At 36.3% G+C, this 18,051-nt stretch overlaps 1 protein-coding gene across 1 annotated transcript in view; it reads left to right on the top strand.

Moving 5' to 3' along the window:
• The window catches only part of LOC134530598 (WD repeat-containing protein 11-like), an 87,943-nt gene that overhangs the window by 41,141 nt on the left and 28,751 nt on the right, over positions 1–18,051 (top strand). Inside the window, exons 11-19 of the mRNA XM_063365573.1 lie at positions 1,121–1,347; positions 4,100–4,282; positions 6,157–6,265; positions 8,865–8,979; positions 10,151–10,281; positions 10,503–10,724; positions 11,064–11,235; positions 11,992–12,129; positions 17,857–18,034. Of these exons, the coding sequence (XP_063221643.1) occupies positions 1,121–1,347; positions 4,100–4,282; positions 6,157–6,265; positions 8,865–8,979; positions 10,151–10,281; positions 10,503–10,724; positions 11,064–11,235; positions 11,992–12,129; positions 17,857–18,034 (1,475 nt within the window). The remainder of the gene's footprint in view (positions 1–1,120; positions 1,348–4,099; positions 4,283–6,156; positions 6,266–8,864; positions 8,980–10,150; positions 10,282–10,502; positions 10,725–11,063; positions 11,236–11,991; positions 12,130–17,856; positions 18,035–18,051) is intronic.

Below are 18,051 nucleotides of genomic sequence, written 5' to 3'. Positions count from 1 at the left end.
TATTATGTAATTTCTCTGGACTTTATTTGTAATAGAACTGGAAAACCTCACATATAGTAGTTAAATGTTGATCAAATCATTAAAACCTCATATATGCTCTATATATTATATGCTACTTCATGACAGCCATCCTTTAAACATGGAGCAAGCGAGATGTGATTTTGGGGAAATAGTACAAAAGTTAGACCTAAGGAATTGATTAAATTTAAAAATTGAAAAGTAATTTCGATGATAGGTTGGTAGTAATGTGGTTTTGCCCTGCATATAATTGCGTGCTTTGAAATTAATGTTTGAAATGGGGTATGGGAGTATTAGAAAAATCATATAATTGCGTGCTTTGAAATTAATGTTTGAAATAGGGGTATGGAAGCATTAGAAAAATATTCAAGATTCTTGAGTTATTGGATATTCAATTCAACATTTCAAATAAAAAATATATATATATATTTTTTTTTTTTCATTATTTGTTACCAATAAGTACAATGACTGGGACTCATCCACAGAAAAATTTAATGAAAATTGTGTAACATTAATGTGGCTAAGATGATTAATTGTATAATTTGGATTGGTTTTCCATAAATACTACATACGTACTTTTTATATGCATAAAATACTCTATTTTTATGTAGGTATATAATTATTTTGGATCAATGAAAAAAATTGACTTAAAACTTAACTGATTCAAGAAAATTCATTGCCATGTATTTTTTATTTTCTTGCATTTTACACAATACTTATTGTTCCAAGTATGTTTGTCTAGTTTTTTTTACGGTTTTTTGCATTCATTTTTGTTGGATCCTGTGCATTTTGAAGGAAAAAAGTTTTGCTGTATGTTTGAATTTGATTCAAAAATAAATTGAAATTTGTAAACAATTTGATATTCAGTTTGATTTTGAAAAAAAAAATAGGATTCACATAAGCCTAGTTTTACATAATATAAATTTCTTATTCTAAATCAGGAATATTTATTTTGAATATCCTGCACAAGGGTGCAGAAACCAATTTTGTACTAATGAGATCTCTGTATTGAAAAGGGTTTGTATTTACGAGATTTCACTTTAGTACACTGTAAAAAGTAAAAGCAATTTCTCGATGGTGAATGGAGGATGTGTCGTGCCAGGACTATGGTCCCCAACTGCCCCCCTTGCGACTGCTGGTGACGGGCCTTCTGACCGGGGCGGCCTCGCCCTTGACTGTGATACGCATGTGCCCTCCGCTCACCACTCGCAACTGGCAGAAGTACACTCCGCTGATGGCCGCCGGCACTTCTGAAGGCATTGTGCAAGTGTACAACATGGCCCTGGGGGTCGTCGACAAGGAGCTGATGGTTCACTCTTCCGTTGTCAGGTCTCTTTTTTTTTTTTTACGTGCTTTTGTGTATTTTTCCTCAGCGTGGTCCAGATTTCCGATCACTTGCTGTCCACCACGATGATCCGGGTTCCATTTCCAATCAAACCCTGATTTTTCACGACGTTGCTGTGAGCTAACCGTTTCCTTGAGCACTCTGATTTCCCCATCATATGCATTTTCATCTCATTACCTCTTACGGTAGCTAATGATAGTGACTCCAATTTCTACGAGCTTTTAACAACAGTTAGTTTTTGAGTTCGGAACGGTTTACTAACTTGCACTCGTAAATTTGCAGCGAATGGGATTAAAAAATAAATTAGGTTTTTTTTTTATTTTTTTTTTTTTTTCCCCAACAAACATACACACACATAATTTTCCTGCTGGACACTGTGCATTTTTCAGTGTTACGTGGCTTTGGGGCTACTTATGCCTTTATAGTCTTTTCTTAGTTTTTAAATGTATTTTTAAGTGTGGCATGTCACCTGGATGTTCTTATTCTCATTGCAGTTGAATGCTTGTCAGCTTATTTTGAGACAAATTAGTTAAAACCCCATTGAGAAAATTCCACTAAAGAAGTTTTATCATTTAATAAGTTAAAAAAATGTATCACTTGATCTATCTATAATTATATATTGTTATCCTTTAAATAAGTTTTTCCTGTTAATAAGTTAAAATTATTAAGTACCTTGAGAAACTTCGTAACATGTTTTTACTGTAATAAGAGCATTTCTTGTTCTCTCACTAACTGTTCATCGTAAGGAGCCTTCTTTGTTTGAGTGAATTGTGATCTCTTGTGAAGTGAAATAGTGCAATGGCTATGGTAAACATGGTCACTGTAATTAATAAAATTTTGTGTTATTAATTTTTTTTTTTAAATTTATGTGGTAATAATTTGAATCATTCTGTAACAGGGTGACCACTTTCTAAAAAATCAGGGAAAAGTCATGGAAATACCCTAGTGATGGGGGAAATCTCATGTTCGTCTGTCATCACCTAAACTGTGAAAGCATTTTATTTTTTCCAGTTGGGTTTTTAGTGTTTGTATAGTTTATACACACTACTAGCTTAAAACGTGTGGCTTTGCGCGCGTTTTCAGAGTATTGCTAAAATCTTACTATTTAAAGAAAAGTCTGTGACTAATTCCAAACATTTTTTTCTAAATAAATAGATGCAAAATACTTTTCATAATTAATTATTTATGTTATTTATGACTTGATTCTTACCTCCAGCCGTTTTTGCAATGGAGAAATTAATTTTTTTATGATAAATCAAAACTTATTTCTTTTTCACACCCTTAATAAAAGACAAAATCTGGAAAACTTAGAAAATACAATTTGTAACTCTATGCTTAATTTTCATTCTTAATTTCTAACCCTTAGATCTAGTAGATTTGCAAATATGATTTTTTTTTTCTTTCTTTAAACCAAACTTAACCACATTACACCCCTTAGGGGTGGAGTCTTGCACATAAGTTGAATAATGATTCAATAGTTTATTATTTTTGACATTAATTTACATTTTACTTCATTAGTGTCAGAGTTACTGTATTTTTTAAATAAATGTATACTTACCCCGTTTTCACTCCCATTAAAAGACTAATTTTAATAAACGCAAAAAATAAGCAATACATAACTCTAGATGTAAGTTTTTTGAATTTCTTATTACCTATTCTAATTGAATTTGAAAGATTATATTATTATTATTATTATTTTAAAAAAACACCTATCCCTTTTGCCAACCTTTGCTAACTGGTAAAATTGTGGTTTGTGATATTCATTATGTTTATTATTGGTACCCAAATAATTTACTGTGCTTAATTTAATTCAGTGATATAATTATTAACCTTAAAACCATACTTACCCATTTTCACCCCTTAAGGGTTGCATTTTGCAAAATGGTATTATTGGTACCGAATATATTTTCTTTAGCTTGATTAGTTTCAGAGATATAATTAATAATTATCTTAAAATCATATTTACCCCTTCTTCAACCCCTTAGAGGTGGAATTATTTAATTATATATAGTTAAGTTTTTTAAGTTAGCCAAATACCTTTCAAATAAAACAAAGTTTATCAAAATAGGTCAATAGTTTTGGTGTGATGCTCGAACAGACAAACAGTTACCGTTTTATGATAAGTAGTATGTATGTATGCATGCAAGGTTCTGTTTGAACAAGGCCAGCAAAGGCAATGGTGGAGGTGGAATTTTCTTTATTTCTTTCAAGAATTGGCAAATTGGTAATTATTTAGTAAAATTAGTCAGGAAAATTGAAAATTTCAGTCTGAGAAAGTCAGGGAAATTTTAATTACAGATCTGTGTGGTCATTCTGAGTTCATATCCATCCAATTAAGCCGTAAATACTGTTATTTATTCTGCAACGCGCCATAAAATTTGTATAAATTATAGAGTAACACTGAGGGAAAAAAATTGTCAATTCCAATTATTTTCAATGAGCAATGGCATTGTTTTATAAAATTTGTTTTATGATATTTTATAAATGCAGATAAAAAGTACTAATATTTCAATTTTGGTTTTATTACTTACCTAATTTCTCAACTATTATAAATTACGACAGTGATTCTTGTTTTTGCTCTTACATTATATAGACACTGTTAATTTTTATTTTTCCTACCACAAAACCTTGTTTAAGTAGCCCAAAAACAGGTTTACTGCTAGGCTTAGCCTGTCCAAGAACCATTTTATTCTCCATACTAATATTTTCAGCATTTTTTTTTTTCTTGTGTTTTAGAGGCATTGAATGGACCAACCTGACGAGCTTCATATCATTTGCCCACCCCAACGTAACAGGTTCAGGAGCGCTTGTTCACAACGAGCTGATGCTAACCGACACTCTGACCGGCAGCTCCTTGGCCCTGCGGGTGGACAAGGCTGACGAGCCTCCTATCGACATGGTGCGTGTTTCTCCCCTCAAGTGAGTTTAAGTTCCAGTACTGCCGAGTCTCAGATTTTTGTTGCTGATTTAGACTTCCATTCACAGAACTACGCAATGTTATGTTTCCATCACGAAAACAGAGGAACTTAAGGACGTTTCTGCATCAGCGTTTTGTACGACAAATATCACTAGTGTAGCTCGTGCAATAAGAAGGTAAAATCTTTTACTTAACGGAAACTTTTATTTTAGCATAATTATTAAGTGGTTTGCAAACCTGTTTAATTGTTGAATTACCATATTTACCTGAATATAATGCTATGATTTTTTTTTTTTTTACCAAAACTGTATAAACTAAAAGTGGGGGTCTCATTGTAATTGCAAACTTTTATCTTGCCATTTGGAACAGCGTAGTTGTAAAACTACACACTCTGCCTGTAAACTGCCTCACTCTTGCCACTTTAGTCCGGGGCTTCCTGACTCTGCACAGGCGTGAGAGATGAGATATGCAGGATGAAGGAGAGAGTGTAAATGGAGTCTGTCACTGGGTTCTTCCTGCTTCTCCTCACTGTGGCTGCTGGCGAACACACCCGCTCCCCCTCGTTCACTCTCCCAGCAACCTCCGTACATCAACACACACCACATTCTTTGCATTCTGAACTGCCATCACTTAAGAACTACAGTCATTAAACACAATTTTTTTTTTTTTTTTTAACTGTAGTGTGATGTTTTAAAAGAGACTATATAAATCACTCTACTGACGAAAGTTGTACCAGAAAGGGTCTAGTAAATATGGAATAAATTTAATAATTAAAATAATTTTCAAGTGCTATGAACTTGAATTACAATTTCCTACCCATAAGGTATTTTTCATAATCAAAAAGTTTGGGGTCGCATTATATTCAGTGTCTCATTATTTTCGTGTAAATGCTGTACTTGATAGAATTATTTTGTATTAAAGTGTTGTAATTATTTTGCGGAGTCTAGTATATGGCGTAAACTTCAAAGTGTTTGTGTGTTGAATTCTTGAATTGTATGCATAAATGTGATTAATGATGAAGCCTGGAAATAGGAACACTGGAGTTTTTCAACACTATTCTTGTACATACCTGAAAGGTTTAGTTTTCAGATGCTTATGTTTGTCCTCACAAAAATCTTGTAGTTTACATTTTTGTTACTTAATGATGACAGTTGTGAAGTATTTACCTAATATTGATCTTTTATTACTCAAGGATATGAAAAGGCATACATAGACTGCAAACTTCAAAGTGAAGTCAGCATTTGTAAGAGTATAAAATAACACTATTCCTGTTGTAATAGCTAATACTTAGGTATATTTATTGTTATGCACATTTACATTATTGGTTAGTATGTTGTACCAGAAATAATATCAGAGCTGTAAGTAAACAAATTTAACAGGTGGGAAAATTATACCAGTAATTAAGAGGCCACTCCAGTGTTTCAGGGGCACTACGCAACCCTAGTTAACCTCATAAGATTCAATGCTATTTTCATTTTGCTTATAGCTAATTAACTAATATAGATTTCGAAATGATGCTTGCTTGATATGTAAGACAACGATGCTCTTATCAAAGCCCCTTTCTTCAAAAATGTGCATAAATTATGGTTCAAACCTAGACATTACACTTATGCATATTAGTAAAGATTAGTATAAAACCATAATTTATGCACATTTTTGAAGAAAGGGGCTTTGATAAGAGCATCGTTGTCTTACATATAAAGCAAGCATCATTTTGAAATCTATGTTAGTTAATTAGTTATAAGCAAAATGAAAATAGCATTGAATCTTATGAGGTTAACGCAGGTTGCGTAGAGCCCCTGAAACACTGGAGTGGCCTCTTAATCTAATGCATTGAAAAAATTTTAATGTACTTGATTTGCAACTTCTGTTTCAGGCAATACTTCGTTGTGATACTTAAAGATGGGCCATTTGAATTATGGGATCTGCGCAACCTCTCCATATTGAGAGTAATGCCCAAGAAGTTTCCTGCAGTTACGGCTTTGGTATGTGGGATTTAATTTGCTTGCAAGGAAACAAGGTTAAGTGTATTGTTAGAAGAGATACACTTATCCCTCACTTAGAACGACTAATTTGTTCCTAAAAATGCTTGTGTTATTCAAAATCGCGTATTCTGAAGTGTTAGTTTCCATAAATAGCAAGGCTAATTTATTTAATGTGTTCCAAAATTGTGTAGGAAAATATACTTTACGTAATATAAATGCTTTGAATAACACTCATCTATAAATATGTCACACCATTTATCTTTATATGCTTGTCATCGCACTTTGTATGACAAATACGACACCGCGTAACGGGAGATACTTGGTTATGTACTTTATCGTCAGTCGGCTGGCTGACTTGCCCGCCCGGGCGTGACCTTCAACTCACGTCGTGTACCTTTACAAACCATCCTTTACTGATAGTGAAACCGATATTAGTGTCCGGATAATTATATTTTAATTTTTCAAAAATTAAAGTGTTTATTCGTGTATCACCACCTGGTTCACACCACTCCTGTGAGGCCAATGATTATTTTTTTCATTGCAACATTCATTTAACAACCTTTCCACGTGAATCACGTGTTCATTTCTGTTCCGGTATCTAATGTCAAATATATTCCCGTTAGTACAACCAACAGCATCAGACTTATATTAACTATTGGTAAGAGTCCTTATTTCGTACGAATGTGCGCACAGTTGACTTGCTTAAAATTAAATTGCAACCAACATAAACATGGCCTTCATGACAATCTGTGCACCGTAATACTTCTAGTTTTGTCTCAAATACTTGAACACGATGCATTATGAGTGATCAAGCACGTACAGTTACCGGCAGCTGAATGGGCAGATGTTGCTTTTGTTTGAGTGAATTCCCTGCCACTGGCTAGACTGAGTTGACGGCCTGGTTTTCGGCCCAGAGACAACGGTACGGCACGGCGGCATACGCGCGGACATAAAAACATTTGGTCCTTTACACTCCATAGCCGCAATTTAACTTGCCATAGCTGATGTTTGTACAACAGCCGATAGTGTAATCAGACCTGCGCGTGCATCTCTTCCCTAACTGTATCCCACGGCACATCTGTTGTTTACAGAAGTTGAAACAGACTTTGTGGCGTCGTGCTCGACTTATTTTTTTGCCTGCCGAGATTTCGCGCTAACTGAAATTTACAGACGTGCTATTGAAAATTGGGGCAGTAAAATTCACATCGTGCTAAATGAATCCACGCAATCTGAAGACATGCTAAGTGAGGGTGTTCAGTGACTTTAAAAAAGGACCATTTGTATATATTTCTCATTTGTTTGTGCTTGGAGATGGACATGTAACAGTGTTTTTCTTTTTGTTGTTGGTTGGATGTGGACGAAACTTTCTCCTTGCTTGTGTGTCCAACAAAGGACAGTAAAGTTAAGATGGCCGCCTAGACACAAGTTGGTGCTGGGCGCTGCTAGAATTCACCAATTTTCGGGTGAATTCTTTAACTTCTGTAGTCACGGAATAGAGGGATAGGTGTATGTAGATTCATGTAAAGGTGTGCACCAATCTAACAAACCATGATTTTTACGTAAAACCAAAAAGTATGAATATTCTTAGTGGGCGCTTTAATACGAGCTTGAGCACTTGAAATATCAGCATGCACTTTTTCTTCTGCAATGGTGGGTCTTCAGTGGCAATGATCACTATTCACTTACCCATTGCACTTACATATGTGGTGAGTATAGTGGGTTTGATCCTAACACACCAGCAGGACTCAAATTTATTAGAGCACTAAGGCTGTGTGAAGCTTCGACTAAGTGAATCAATTGAGGCTCTTTTTAATATGACTTTGCAAGGAAATTTGCTATTATAGTTTTATTTGATGTGAAGCTTCACATTTGTTGCAAAGCTTTAAAACATTGGAAGGCTAACATTCGTTCTTGAATTTTTTTTTGTGTTGTATATGTTTTGCTTGAATAAAGTTGGTTTCCTAAAAAAAAAAATCAATGGTTTTTGCTTATATGAATGCTCAATATTAATATTATGCATGGTTATTTTATAATTTTTATTGAATGAATCATACATGTAGGGTCCAATTGGTTAATCACCTAATAGTTCAAACAATACAAAAATGTTAAACATTTTTTTAAACTTTAATCCTGTATTTTATAAAATAAGGGTAATACAGCTTCGCCGAGACCAATGTTTGCAGTTCAGTTTGACTTCAAAATTATTTTAAAAATTAGATTTAATATTTGCTTTGTATAAAAAAAAATAGTATTTGCACAGGACTAGAGAGCACCAAGTTGGTACCCAAGTGATTCGGAGCCCACCATAATCTTGGAGGTTTCATCTGTTAACCTTCTGTGCATGACCGTGCGACATAAAACTACGTACTTACAAACTTATGCAGAATTTACTGACTGGTGATCTGCACTTGCCTGATAACAATATACCGTTAGTTATATTATTCTTAATGCCACTGATGCACTATATTTGTGCTTGTTTACCAAATTACTTTTGACTTTGATCATTCCTTCTGGATCCCTATCATTTTTGGTCACTTAGAGTAATTAGATTAAGTAACTAATAAAAATTCTGTTCTATGAGACAAATGTTTGGTTACAGGAATGGTCGCCCATACACAACTTGAAATCTCTGAAAAAGAAATTGGCATCTGTTGAAGAGAAGGAACAGGCAGAACCTGCAAATATTGCTGTCAACACTTCAGCAGGAGATATTGGTTAGTCACCAAGTAGACTACCTTACTTCATTTGCTACACTAGTTGCCTATCAAGCACTGTGTAGTGCAAACTTGAATGTGGGGTTTAAATGTTTCACTTTTATTAGGTATGGTTTATTTTGTGATTTATTAGTACATCAACTATCCAAGAATTTAGCAGCAGATTCTTGGAATAACAATTATTTGTTGATTGTCGTGTTTATTTTACTGTTGCTGAAGTAAATGTTCATATGAACATGCAAATTTTTTTTTTCGTAGCTGATATTTTTGAGAGACACCCAACCTTGTGTTCCCTACATTATTGCAGATGATTGGAGATAGAAAACACTTGTGGATTCATTTCATGAAGCAATAGGCTGAAACTCAAATAGCTTTACGTGTGGTCTGCTTTTGTTACTGACTCACTGTATATGTAGAGGACTGACGATCATACATCTCTACTAGTAATGTCTCAAGGAGTGTAGATGTATGTATGGTCGTTTTAGAAGACGAACATGAGGCCTAACTCAAGACACCAAGGAACTAGAACCTCGTAATTCAGAAATATGTTGTCCTGTCAGGTTTCAATAAGAAACTCTTCACAAAAGAAGTACCGTATTTACCCGCATATGGATCACACATTTTATGCCAATTTTTTGTTCAAAAAATGTAGTGGGGTCCCTTATGTGAGTTTTTCACTTCGGGTAAAAGAAAAAAAAAGTTATTTTATTATTGCAGTGTGTTGTTGAGTATGTGCATAAATATCTCTCCTGGTTGGTTTTTAATAAATATGACTTCATGAGTAATGAAATGTTTTTTACTTGATAACATTAAGTAAATTAGCCTTGCTATTTATGGAGATTAATGCTTCAGAATACGCAATTTCAGATAACACGAACTTTTTAGGAACGCATTAGTTATACTAAATGAGGGATTGATGTACTATATTTTTAGTTAAAATGCTACATTTTTTGAACTTACTATCCAGGAAACCTTCTTTACTCTTTAGCAAAAAATTTTAAGAGGTAATTTACTGTATTTTCAATGATTGTTAGGTAATAATATACATAATTTAACAAGCAGTAGACAGATTTAACCACTGTCATGTTGAGTGATATGGATCGTGTAAAACAATGTGTACCCGACATTTTCTGGTGGCATCTTGGCAATGCATTAAATATTCTGTTGTCAGGACGAGCTGACGGCCAGGATAAACATCTGGTGGCAAGAGAACACTTTGTGTTCAGCGACTCTGAGAGCCAGCTCTACCATTTCTCCGTGGAAGGTAACTTGGTGCGAGATGGCATCAAGATACCACCAGAGGTACGGCCAAGTGGTATAGATTAATGATCCTTTACAGGTGACTGGTTTGTTTAGGTAAATAATAGTTAAATTTTAATATGGTTAGCAAGTTGTTTCATAAAGCTTGTTGCTCTCAATTCTTATGAAAGTGTCTTATATAATTTTAGATATTATGTTTATTCTTTTTTGTAGTTACATAAAATTTTTGTTATTAAATATTGATTATAACCTATATTTTTCAGGCTGGCGTTGGAACAGTAACATGCATAGCATTTAAAAATGACCAAATAGTTCAAGGAGATGTGGATGGCATGTTAAACATTTGGGACCTAAAAGCAAGGACATCAAAGAACATTCACACAGGCCGTGGCTGGATCAAGAAGATGAGATTTGCACCGGGAAAAGGAAATCTGAAGATGTTGATTCTCTATAGTGATGGGGTTGATGTGGTGGACCTCAAAAAGGTACCTGTTTGTTTAAATTAATAAAATAATCAAATATATTGAACAAAATATTTTTTAGTATTAGAAAGTCTTGCCTCAAAAATTGGATTGTCATTTTGTAAAATTTCATTAGCCTAATTGAAACATAAATTTGGTGTCTGTGAAAGTTAAGTGTGGCTAGTAAACAGCATTCTTTTTGCCTGGCATGCATATTGTTATTTAACATTGAGTGCTACTAGTCATTAATATGCGGGCTTTACAAACTTTTTCAACCTCAGAAGGCAAAGTATCTAGAACGTGTGAATAACTGTTGTCGAACTTGTCATCTGTATTTAAAGAAACTTGACTGTCGTGTTGCAGCAATACGATAGGATATCTCAGCTGAAGTGTCCAAAAGACATGGTGAAAGTTCTGGACATTGACTGGGCAGCGTCAGACAAGCCGGTTCTTGCCACGCAGGATGGGTGCTTGCGCATCATGGACATGACTCTTTCATCCAGTGTTTCACCCATCATGGATTACGAGTTCCAAGGTATTATTACCTGACCATTTGTCACTGCGTTATTGTTGCTTGTCTTCACTATGTCTCATTCAGGTTTCAGGTTTATTGTGGGAAACATTTGCGTTTGTTTGTTGACATTGGGCAAGCATGGGTTTGAGTCCCAAAAATATAACCATGAAACCATGGGACTTGACAGCTGCCATGCCTACTTAAGCCTTCTGGAAGGGAGTTGTCTTCAGTTGTGGATCATGCTATTCTTTGGTATTACCTTGCGAAAATTAGCTTATTTAACAGTTGTGAAAAAATATTTAACTGTTAACATTTTTGGTTCCATGTGGATACTCAATTTAATGGGAGACCCTGATCTAGATTTGGTATTTGATAACTAACAGGTCATTATTTAATATGTATGTAAAACATTATTCTACCCTTATAGTTGGTAAGTGATTTAATTTTCATTAAAATAAAAATAAATTTGTGTTGCATTTTTTTTGCATAATTAGTTGTCTAAATATTTTTCAAAATTTTTAGATCTGTGCATAAGACAGATGAAAATTCAAAAAACATATTTACTTGACAAGGTTTTGGTGTAAAAATCATGCTGTTTGAGCATTGTTAATGGGACCAATAGAAAATGATTTAAAATACTGAAAGTATCTAAATGGGTAAAATAAAGGTTTTTTGTTTAATGTTTGGAAATGTAGTTTGCAATAATATGGAAATATTGACATTGTGTTGACCTGCAAACCTGTGTTCATTGTGTTAAAAAAAAATTTGTGTTTCCAGATCCTGTATATTGCCCTCTTTTACTCCATGGCAAGACTATTGTTAATCTCAGGTTGCTGTTGGCTGGACAGTTTTGGAAGGACAGTTACAGTCTGAAGTTCACAACACAGGATGGATTCACAGAGCAACAGCTTGAAGGTAAGTTACTTGAACTTGGCATTATTCTGTAGCTGAATTTCATAACAGGTGATGACTCTTCACAGTGTGTAACCTAGATTGTCATCTTTCTATTGACAGTGCTTTATTTAGGGCCTGCTGTTATTTTATTTTTTAATATTCCCGAAAAAGGAATGACAGATAATGTATAGTAGGTATATAATATTTATTTCATAATTACAGTCAAACCTCTCTGAAACTACCCCTCAACGGTTCCCAGGAATAGGGTCGTAATAGAGGGGGGGTCGTAATAGATGTTTTCCGAAATTTTCAGTTTATTACAACCCCCCCACCCCACCCCCCTTTACAAACCGCTACTCGCTAAGAAACCAGCCGTACAATGGCAGGATGCTGTCACTCACAATGCTAGATGGCTTTGCTTTAAACCCACTTCAACCTTCTGACAAGTCCCTCGCCCTACAGGCCACCTCTAAAGAAAATATGTCAAAAGACAGTTTATTTTTACTGGTTAGTTTACATGTACGTTTTCTGCTTGCCGTAGTTAAATACACTAGAACCCCGATGTCACGAACCCCGGATTTAACGAAGCAGTGATTTTACGAATACATTCTCAGGAACCGTCAAAAAATCTGATATTTTGGCACCAAAACAAAAATAATTGGGAAAAAATGGTAAAACTCACAATTAAAGGTTATAAAAAGTCATCATTTAACACGCAGCATATATTTTGTGTGGGTTTATAATAATCATACTAATGTTCGTATAAGAAGAGAAAAAAAAATCTGACATTCTGCTTAAAAGTACGGCAGCAGTAGCTTGTGCAACGTGAGTGGGAGCGCGGTAATCTCGTCTAGACAGGCTGGCGGCAGCACAAGCAGCGGATGCATGACGTCATACGGCCTACCTCTCCTTCCCTTTTCCAGATTTCAAGGTTCATCCCTCCCAGGCATACAAACCATCGTGTCTATCTCCTCCTCCTCCTCATCGTCCTTTGGCATGTGAAACTGTCAACATCCTTCCTCCCCTTCTCCAAACTGCGTGCGACGAAAGCCAGGTTTGTATAGTCCATTTCTGGTAAAATGAAAACTTTTTAAGGGCCCCCGTGACAGCCGTTTACCGTTAATTGTTTTGATACAATTTGTTTGTTAGTTACACAACATTATTTCTGCTGGAAAATCACTGAAACTTCAAAATTTGTTTAACACTTTTACCGAAACCCTAGGCCTCACACCACTAACCGAAACCCCCGGTCTGTCAGACCTCAATATAATATAACCCATGATTCCATTAGGTTTTAATGGTAATTACCCTATATAGTATGAAAAATGGTGTTTATTGAAAGAATAAAACCAATTGAGCCAAAAACTACATTTATTTCGTATGAAAAAAATCATTATAAGATCAAAATATTATGTTTTAGAATGTTCAATGAATTTTCAAATGTTTTTCAAATGTTCAAAGAAAATAAAAACATCACCTGATTAGGAGATGACTTCCTTTGCACATTCCAAGCAAAGTTTTCTACTGCACTCCAGACAGATAGCCTTTGAACAAAGTATGCACTTGTAGGCCGTCTTCCTTTTCTTTGCACTTGGGCACGTACTGCAGGTTTTCCTCTTCTCCATTTTGTCACTCGGTCCAGCGTCAGCTTCGTCTCCTTCTCCCTTGCCTCTACGTTCTTCGGCTGGCACGTCATTTCCAAGCACTTTTCTGATGTCTTCTTTCAGGGTTCGTTGAAGGCTTGGAAGAGAGAACCTTTTTTGAAGATGGGGTTTGATGAGCTCAAAACTCAACTGTTTTATAAACTCGAATCGTGTCAGAAGAGAAGAGTTCTTGTAGCTCATGTACAGGATGAACGAATTCATGGAACCAATATTCAGCATTCTGTAGAACATTGCTACTGGCCATCTTCTTGTTCGCCGGCTCGAAGAATAGATAGCACACTTCATGTCCATGATGTCTACTCCACATTTAGTTGCATTATAATGCGCTATTATCTCAGGCTTGCGTTTATTCTCGTTTGTTTCAGTTGAATGATGCATCGATGAAATGAGGACAGCTCGGTTTTTCTTTGGCACATAGCTCAGTAAAGTAATTCTGTCTCTAAATCCATACAATATTGAGCCAACTGGACGTACAGGATCTTGTAGAAATACTTCTGGGATAGCCTTCTTGTCTTTTCGTACTGTGCCGACGTGAGTTTTCTTTTCAGTAACTCATCTACAACTTCAAGTGAGCTAAACCAATTATCTGCAGTAACGTTTTTGTTACTGTTTACGATCGTTTACAAAGTCTTACTACAGAGTGAGTTGGTATGGCAAGGGTTTTTTCTGTCTCACTCAGTCCCACGGAATCAGAACTCTTTCCGGTGTAGATGTAAGCATTTAGAAGATAGGAGGTTTTAGCATCACATAGACACATGACTTTGATTTCATATTTCTTAGGTTTTTTTGGCATAAACACCTTAAACCCGCACCGCCCTCGAAAAGTTACGAGCATCTCATCAATCGTTACCTCAGAAGATACTGAGTACGATCTTTTGCAGTTTTCAATGAAATTTCCAAATATTTCAGATATAGGAGCAGCTTTGTCTGTTACTCTTCTTTGATGACGTGTTCTAAAATCATAGAAGCGTAGACACATTAGAAGTATCTCGAATCGTTTGATGGACTTAGTCGCTGAATAAATCGGTCTACTGTAAGGATCTTTTGTAAATAAAGAAGTTATTTTCTCTTAATTTGAAGATAAAACTGATGATGCGAGCAATAATCCAATTAGAGCGTTGAGCTCCTCAATGTCTGTATCTCTATAGTTGTTTTTTTTAGTCGTAATTGACAAACCAGCTCTTACGGCTTCAAGTTTTATGTTGGTGTTTACCAGGATCATGTTCATAATTACGTCATCAAACAATAGCTGCCATACCTCTTTTTTGCTTGGTTGGTTTCCGAGTGTTCTACCTCATGCTTGTAATCCAGGTAAGCCCCTAATAATGTTCCTAGCAGGTGTTCTCACGTTTCGGGGTGGTGGCTTGTTGGTCCATGCGTTTGGCACTACTAGCTCAGTCTTCTTAGTTCTTTCAATGAAAAAGACTTCTCTTACAGCTTGATTAGCTTGATCCACTATTGGTTCGTTCGAAGCATCCTCTTCTAACATAATTTCATCTTCTTCCTCAGAACTGTCATCTATAACTTGTCCTTCGCGCCCTGGTAAAATGAAGTCGGGATCTTCGTCGGAGTCGTCCACTTCACTTACACTGCTTGTTTCATCGTCAGGGACGTCATTATGCAACAAATGTCGGATAATATCACCAAACCGTGGATCACTAGGGTCCAAACGTCTTCGGGGTCGGTTTTGATTACTACCACCCAGATCCTCATCCATAGTACAAAACAATATCTTACACACAGATTCAGCCTAAAAATGTTATACACACTACTTTAAATCCTACAACGTAACTAAAAACTAAAAAAAGAAATCAGTTCAAACATAAACAGAAACCCTCAGTCTGTGTGACCGCGCGTCACCACTACACTTACAGAAACCGTCGGTCAGGGAGACCGGTTTGTTTACGATTAGGGCTCAGTCAAGGTCAAGTGCCGCACTCAAACTGAACAAAGGATGTGTCAGCAGTAGGAGGGGAGGGTGGGGGGAAGGTACTAGGGAGGTGGACCCGAGACATCCCACTAGTGTTGCCAACATTAAGATGTACAATTTCCTAGCGGTCTGTGAGACCGGGGTTTCGGTAAAAGTGTTAATGGAAAAATTTAGCAGGGCCGTAAAAGTATTCATTTTTACCGCAAATTAACTATACTCGCCCTTCCTGCCGGACAACATTCTGGGCGCGTGACGCATGGCAACTACAGTCGTGTGCCGCGTACAGCCACGAAAAACCGACGCGATTTCCAAACTACACTAGATTTCCGACTGGAGCCTGTTGACAAAAAGCATTTAAGAATTTGTTAATGCCCAACTGGTTCTTTTGATATCGGATCAAGAGGATTTAGAAGAGATAAAATGGCTAAAACGCATGTTTTCGAAGTTTTAAGTGTAAAAAACCAGTTACAAATTTCTTGAAAGTATCAGAGGGAAATGCATTACACCTTTATCTTTATTTTTCCGCCATTTAATGTTACGGTCACCGCTCAAATTTCACAGTTATCTGACGGGAACGAGATGACTGCGCGCCAGTTCAGAGCCTTGCACTTATTTTACCGCGCTAGAACTACCATTGAGCGTTGCTCTTATGATCCCGCTTCACTAACACACGCTGACCAGACGGCGCCCTAAAGCTGATTAGAGGAAGCACATAGAAATGCAAGGCAGGAAATTCTTCCAGCTTATCAACCAGGACCCGGGCAAGTCTTGACTATCAAGCTTTTCACATTAAAATATAAGAGACTTGTACTGTGTAATTTCGGTGTTAGTTAGCTGTTTTTCTTAAAAATAGCTTTTGTCACATTTTCCATATAAATTCGCGGAAAATTTCGCGATTTCGCGATTCACCATATAATCGTAGCCCTAATAATGGGACATTTCCTTTAAAAATATCGCAGCTGTAGGTTCTGCAATGCGAGTGGGCGCACACGAAGCTCGCCTGGCTGGCTGGCGGCAGCGGCCAAATGCGTGTTCGCTTCATTATTGCTGACTTTTTTCTATCAACCCACGGGAAAAGATAATTGCTTGAGCTGTCAAAATAAACATCGCTGCGGCAGTTAAAACAAGTCGAGGCGGGCGTGCATCCAGTCGGTCGCTGTGTATTGTCAACCGATAGTAATCAAAAGAAATCCAGCAGGTAGCTTTGCCTTAACTGCGTACCACACTAGACACTCGCAAAAAGCTAAACGTAAACACGTTGCCACAAAAACCTTTATCTGCACCCTGCTGGCAAAGGGACATGGAATGGGGGTTGTTAAGCGCTGATAGCGGTCAACGGGAAGTGGTATCTATTTTTAGATATGCGCTGCCTACGGCAGTACAGCACTCGGCAAGAGAAATGCAGTAACACGCTACTCACCACAAGAAACTTATTTTCTGTCCGATTTTTTTCGGATTTTCGGCAATTTTTTCACGGTTCCTCGAAATCGGGTTGCAATAGAGAGGTGGTCGCAATAAATGGGGTCGCAACAAAAAGGTTTTACTGTATATTCTAAGAGTTTCAACAAAATATTCTTACTCACCACATTCATTGATATTTTATGTGACTTGAACTCTATATAATTTCAAGAAAATTTATAATTTTAATATTGTAGATGACTTAAATTATAATATTAGTATTTGCCATACTTTGGAAAAAAGAATGTTTTAAGGTGGCTAACACAATGACGTTATTGATACACAAATTAACCATAACAAACTAAAGACATATCTTAATTGTATAATTGCAATGAATATATATACATATATATACACACACATATATATACATATACACACACATATATACATATATATACACAAACACACACACACATATATAAATATTCCAATTTATATACACATTTAGTATGATGCTTGACTGGAAGATGTTAACCAATTTTTTTTTTTTATAGGAGGAAACTTTTTGTACTTTAGCAATCAAAAATTATTTACAGTACTGTGTTCTATATTACTACAGCTTACACATTGCTTCCTTGGGCGCTGTAACACTTCTGCCAGCAGGGCAGGCAGCCTTATGCACAGAGATCAGCATTATGCATTTGACCTCCAGTCTAGCTGCGAGCAGCTCCCAATGTGTGCCACGACCCCCAGCTCTGCAGGAGCAGTTGGACGTGCTGGACGACGACCTGGACTACCTGGAGCACTGCCCGAAGGGGACGGCGGAGCGCAGTCTCATCGCCGCGCAGTTCTTCGGTGATCAGAGCGACGTTGACTTCTGGACCGTGGCTTTGTACTACCTGCAGGTGGCCAAACTGGAGTCCAAATATGGGTAGGTTTGTACATCAC

This window comes from Bacillus rossius, chromosome 3, assembly GCF_032445375.1.
Source record: "Bacillus rossius redtenbacheri isolate Brsri chromosome 3, Brsri_v3, whole genome shotgun sequence".
In the NCBI taxonomy this organism is placed as follows: Eukaryota; Metazoa; Arthropoda; class Insecta; order Phasmatodea; family Bacillidae; genus Bacillus; species Bacillus rossius.
The sequence above is the reverse complement of the archived record's forward strand: the minus strand, read 5'-3'. Positions and strand labels throughout refer to the sequence as shown.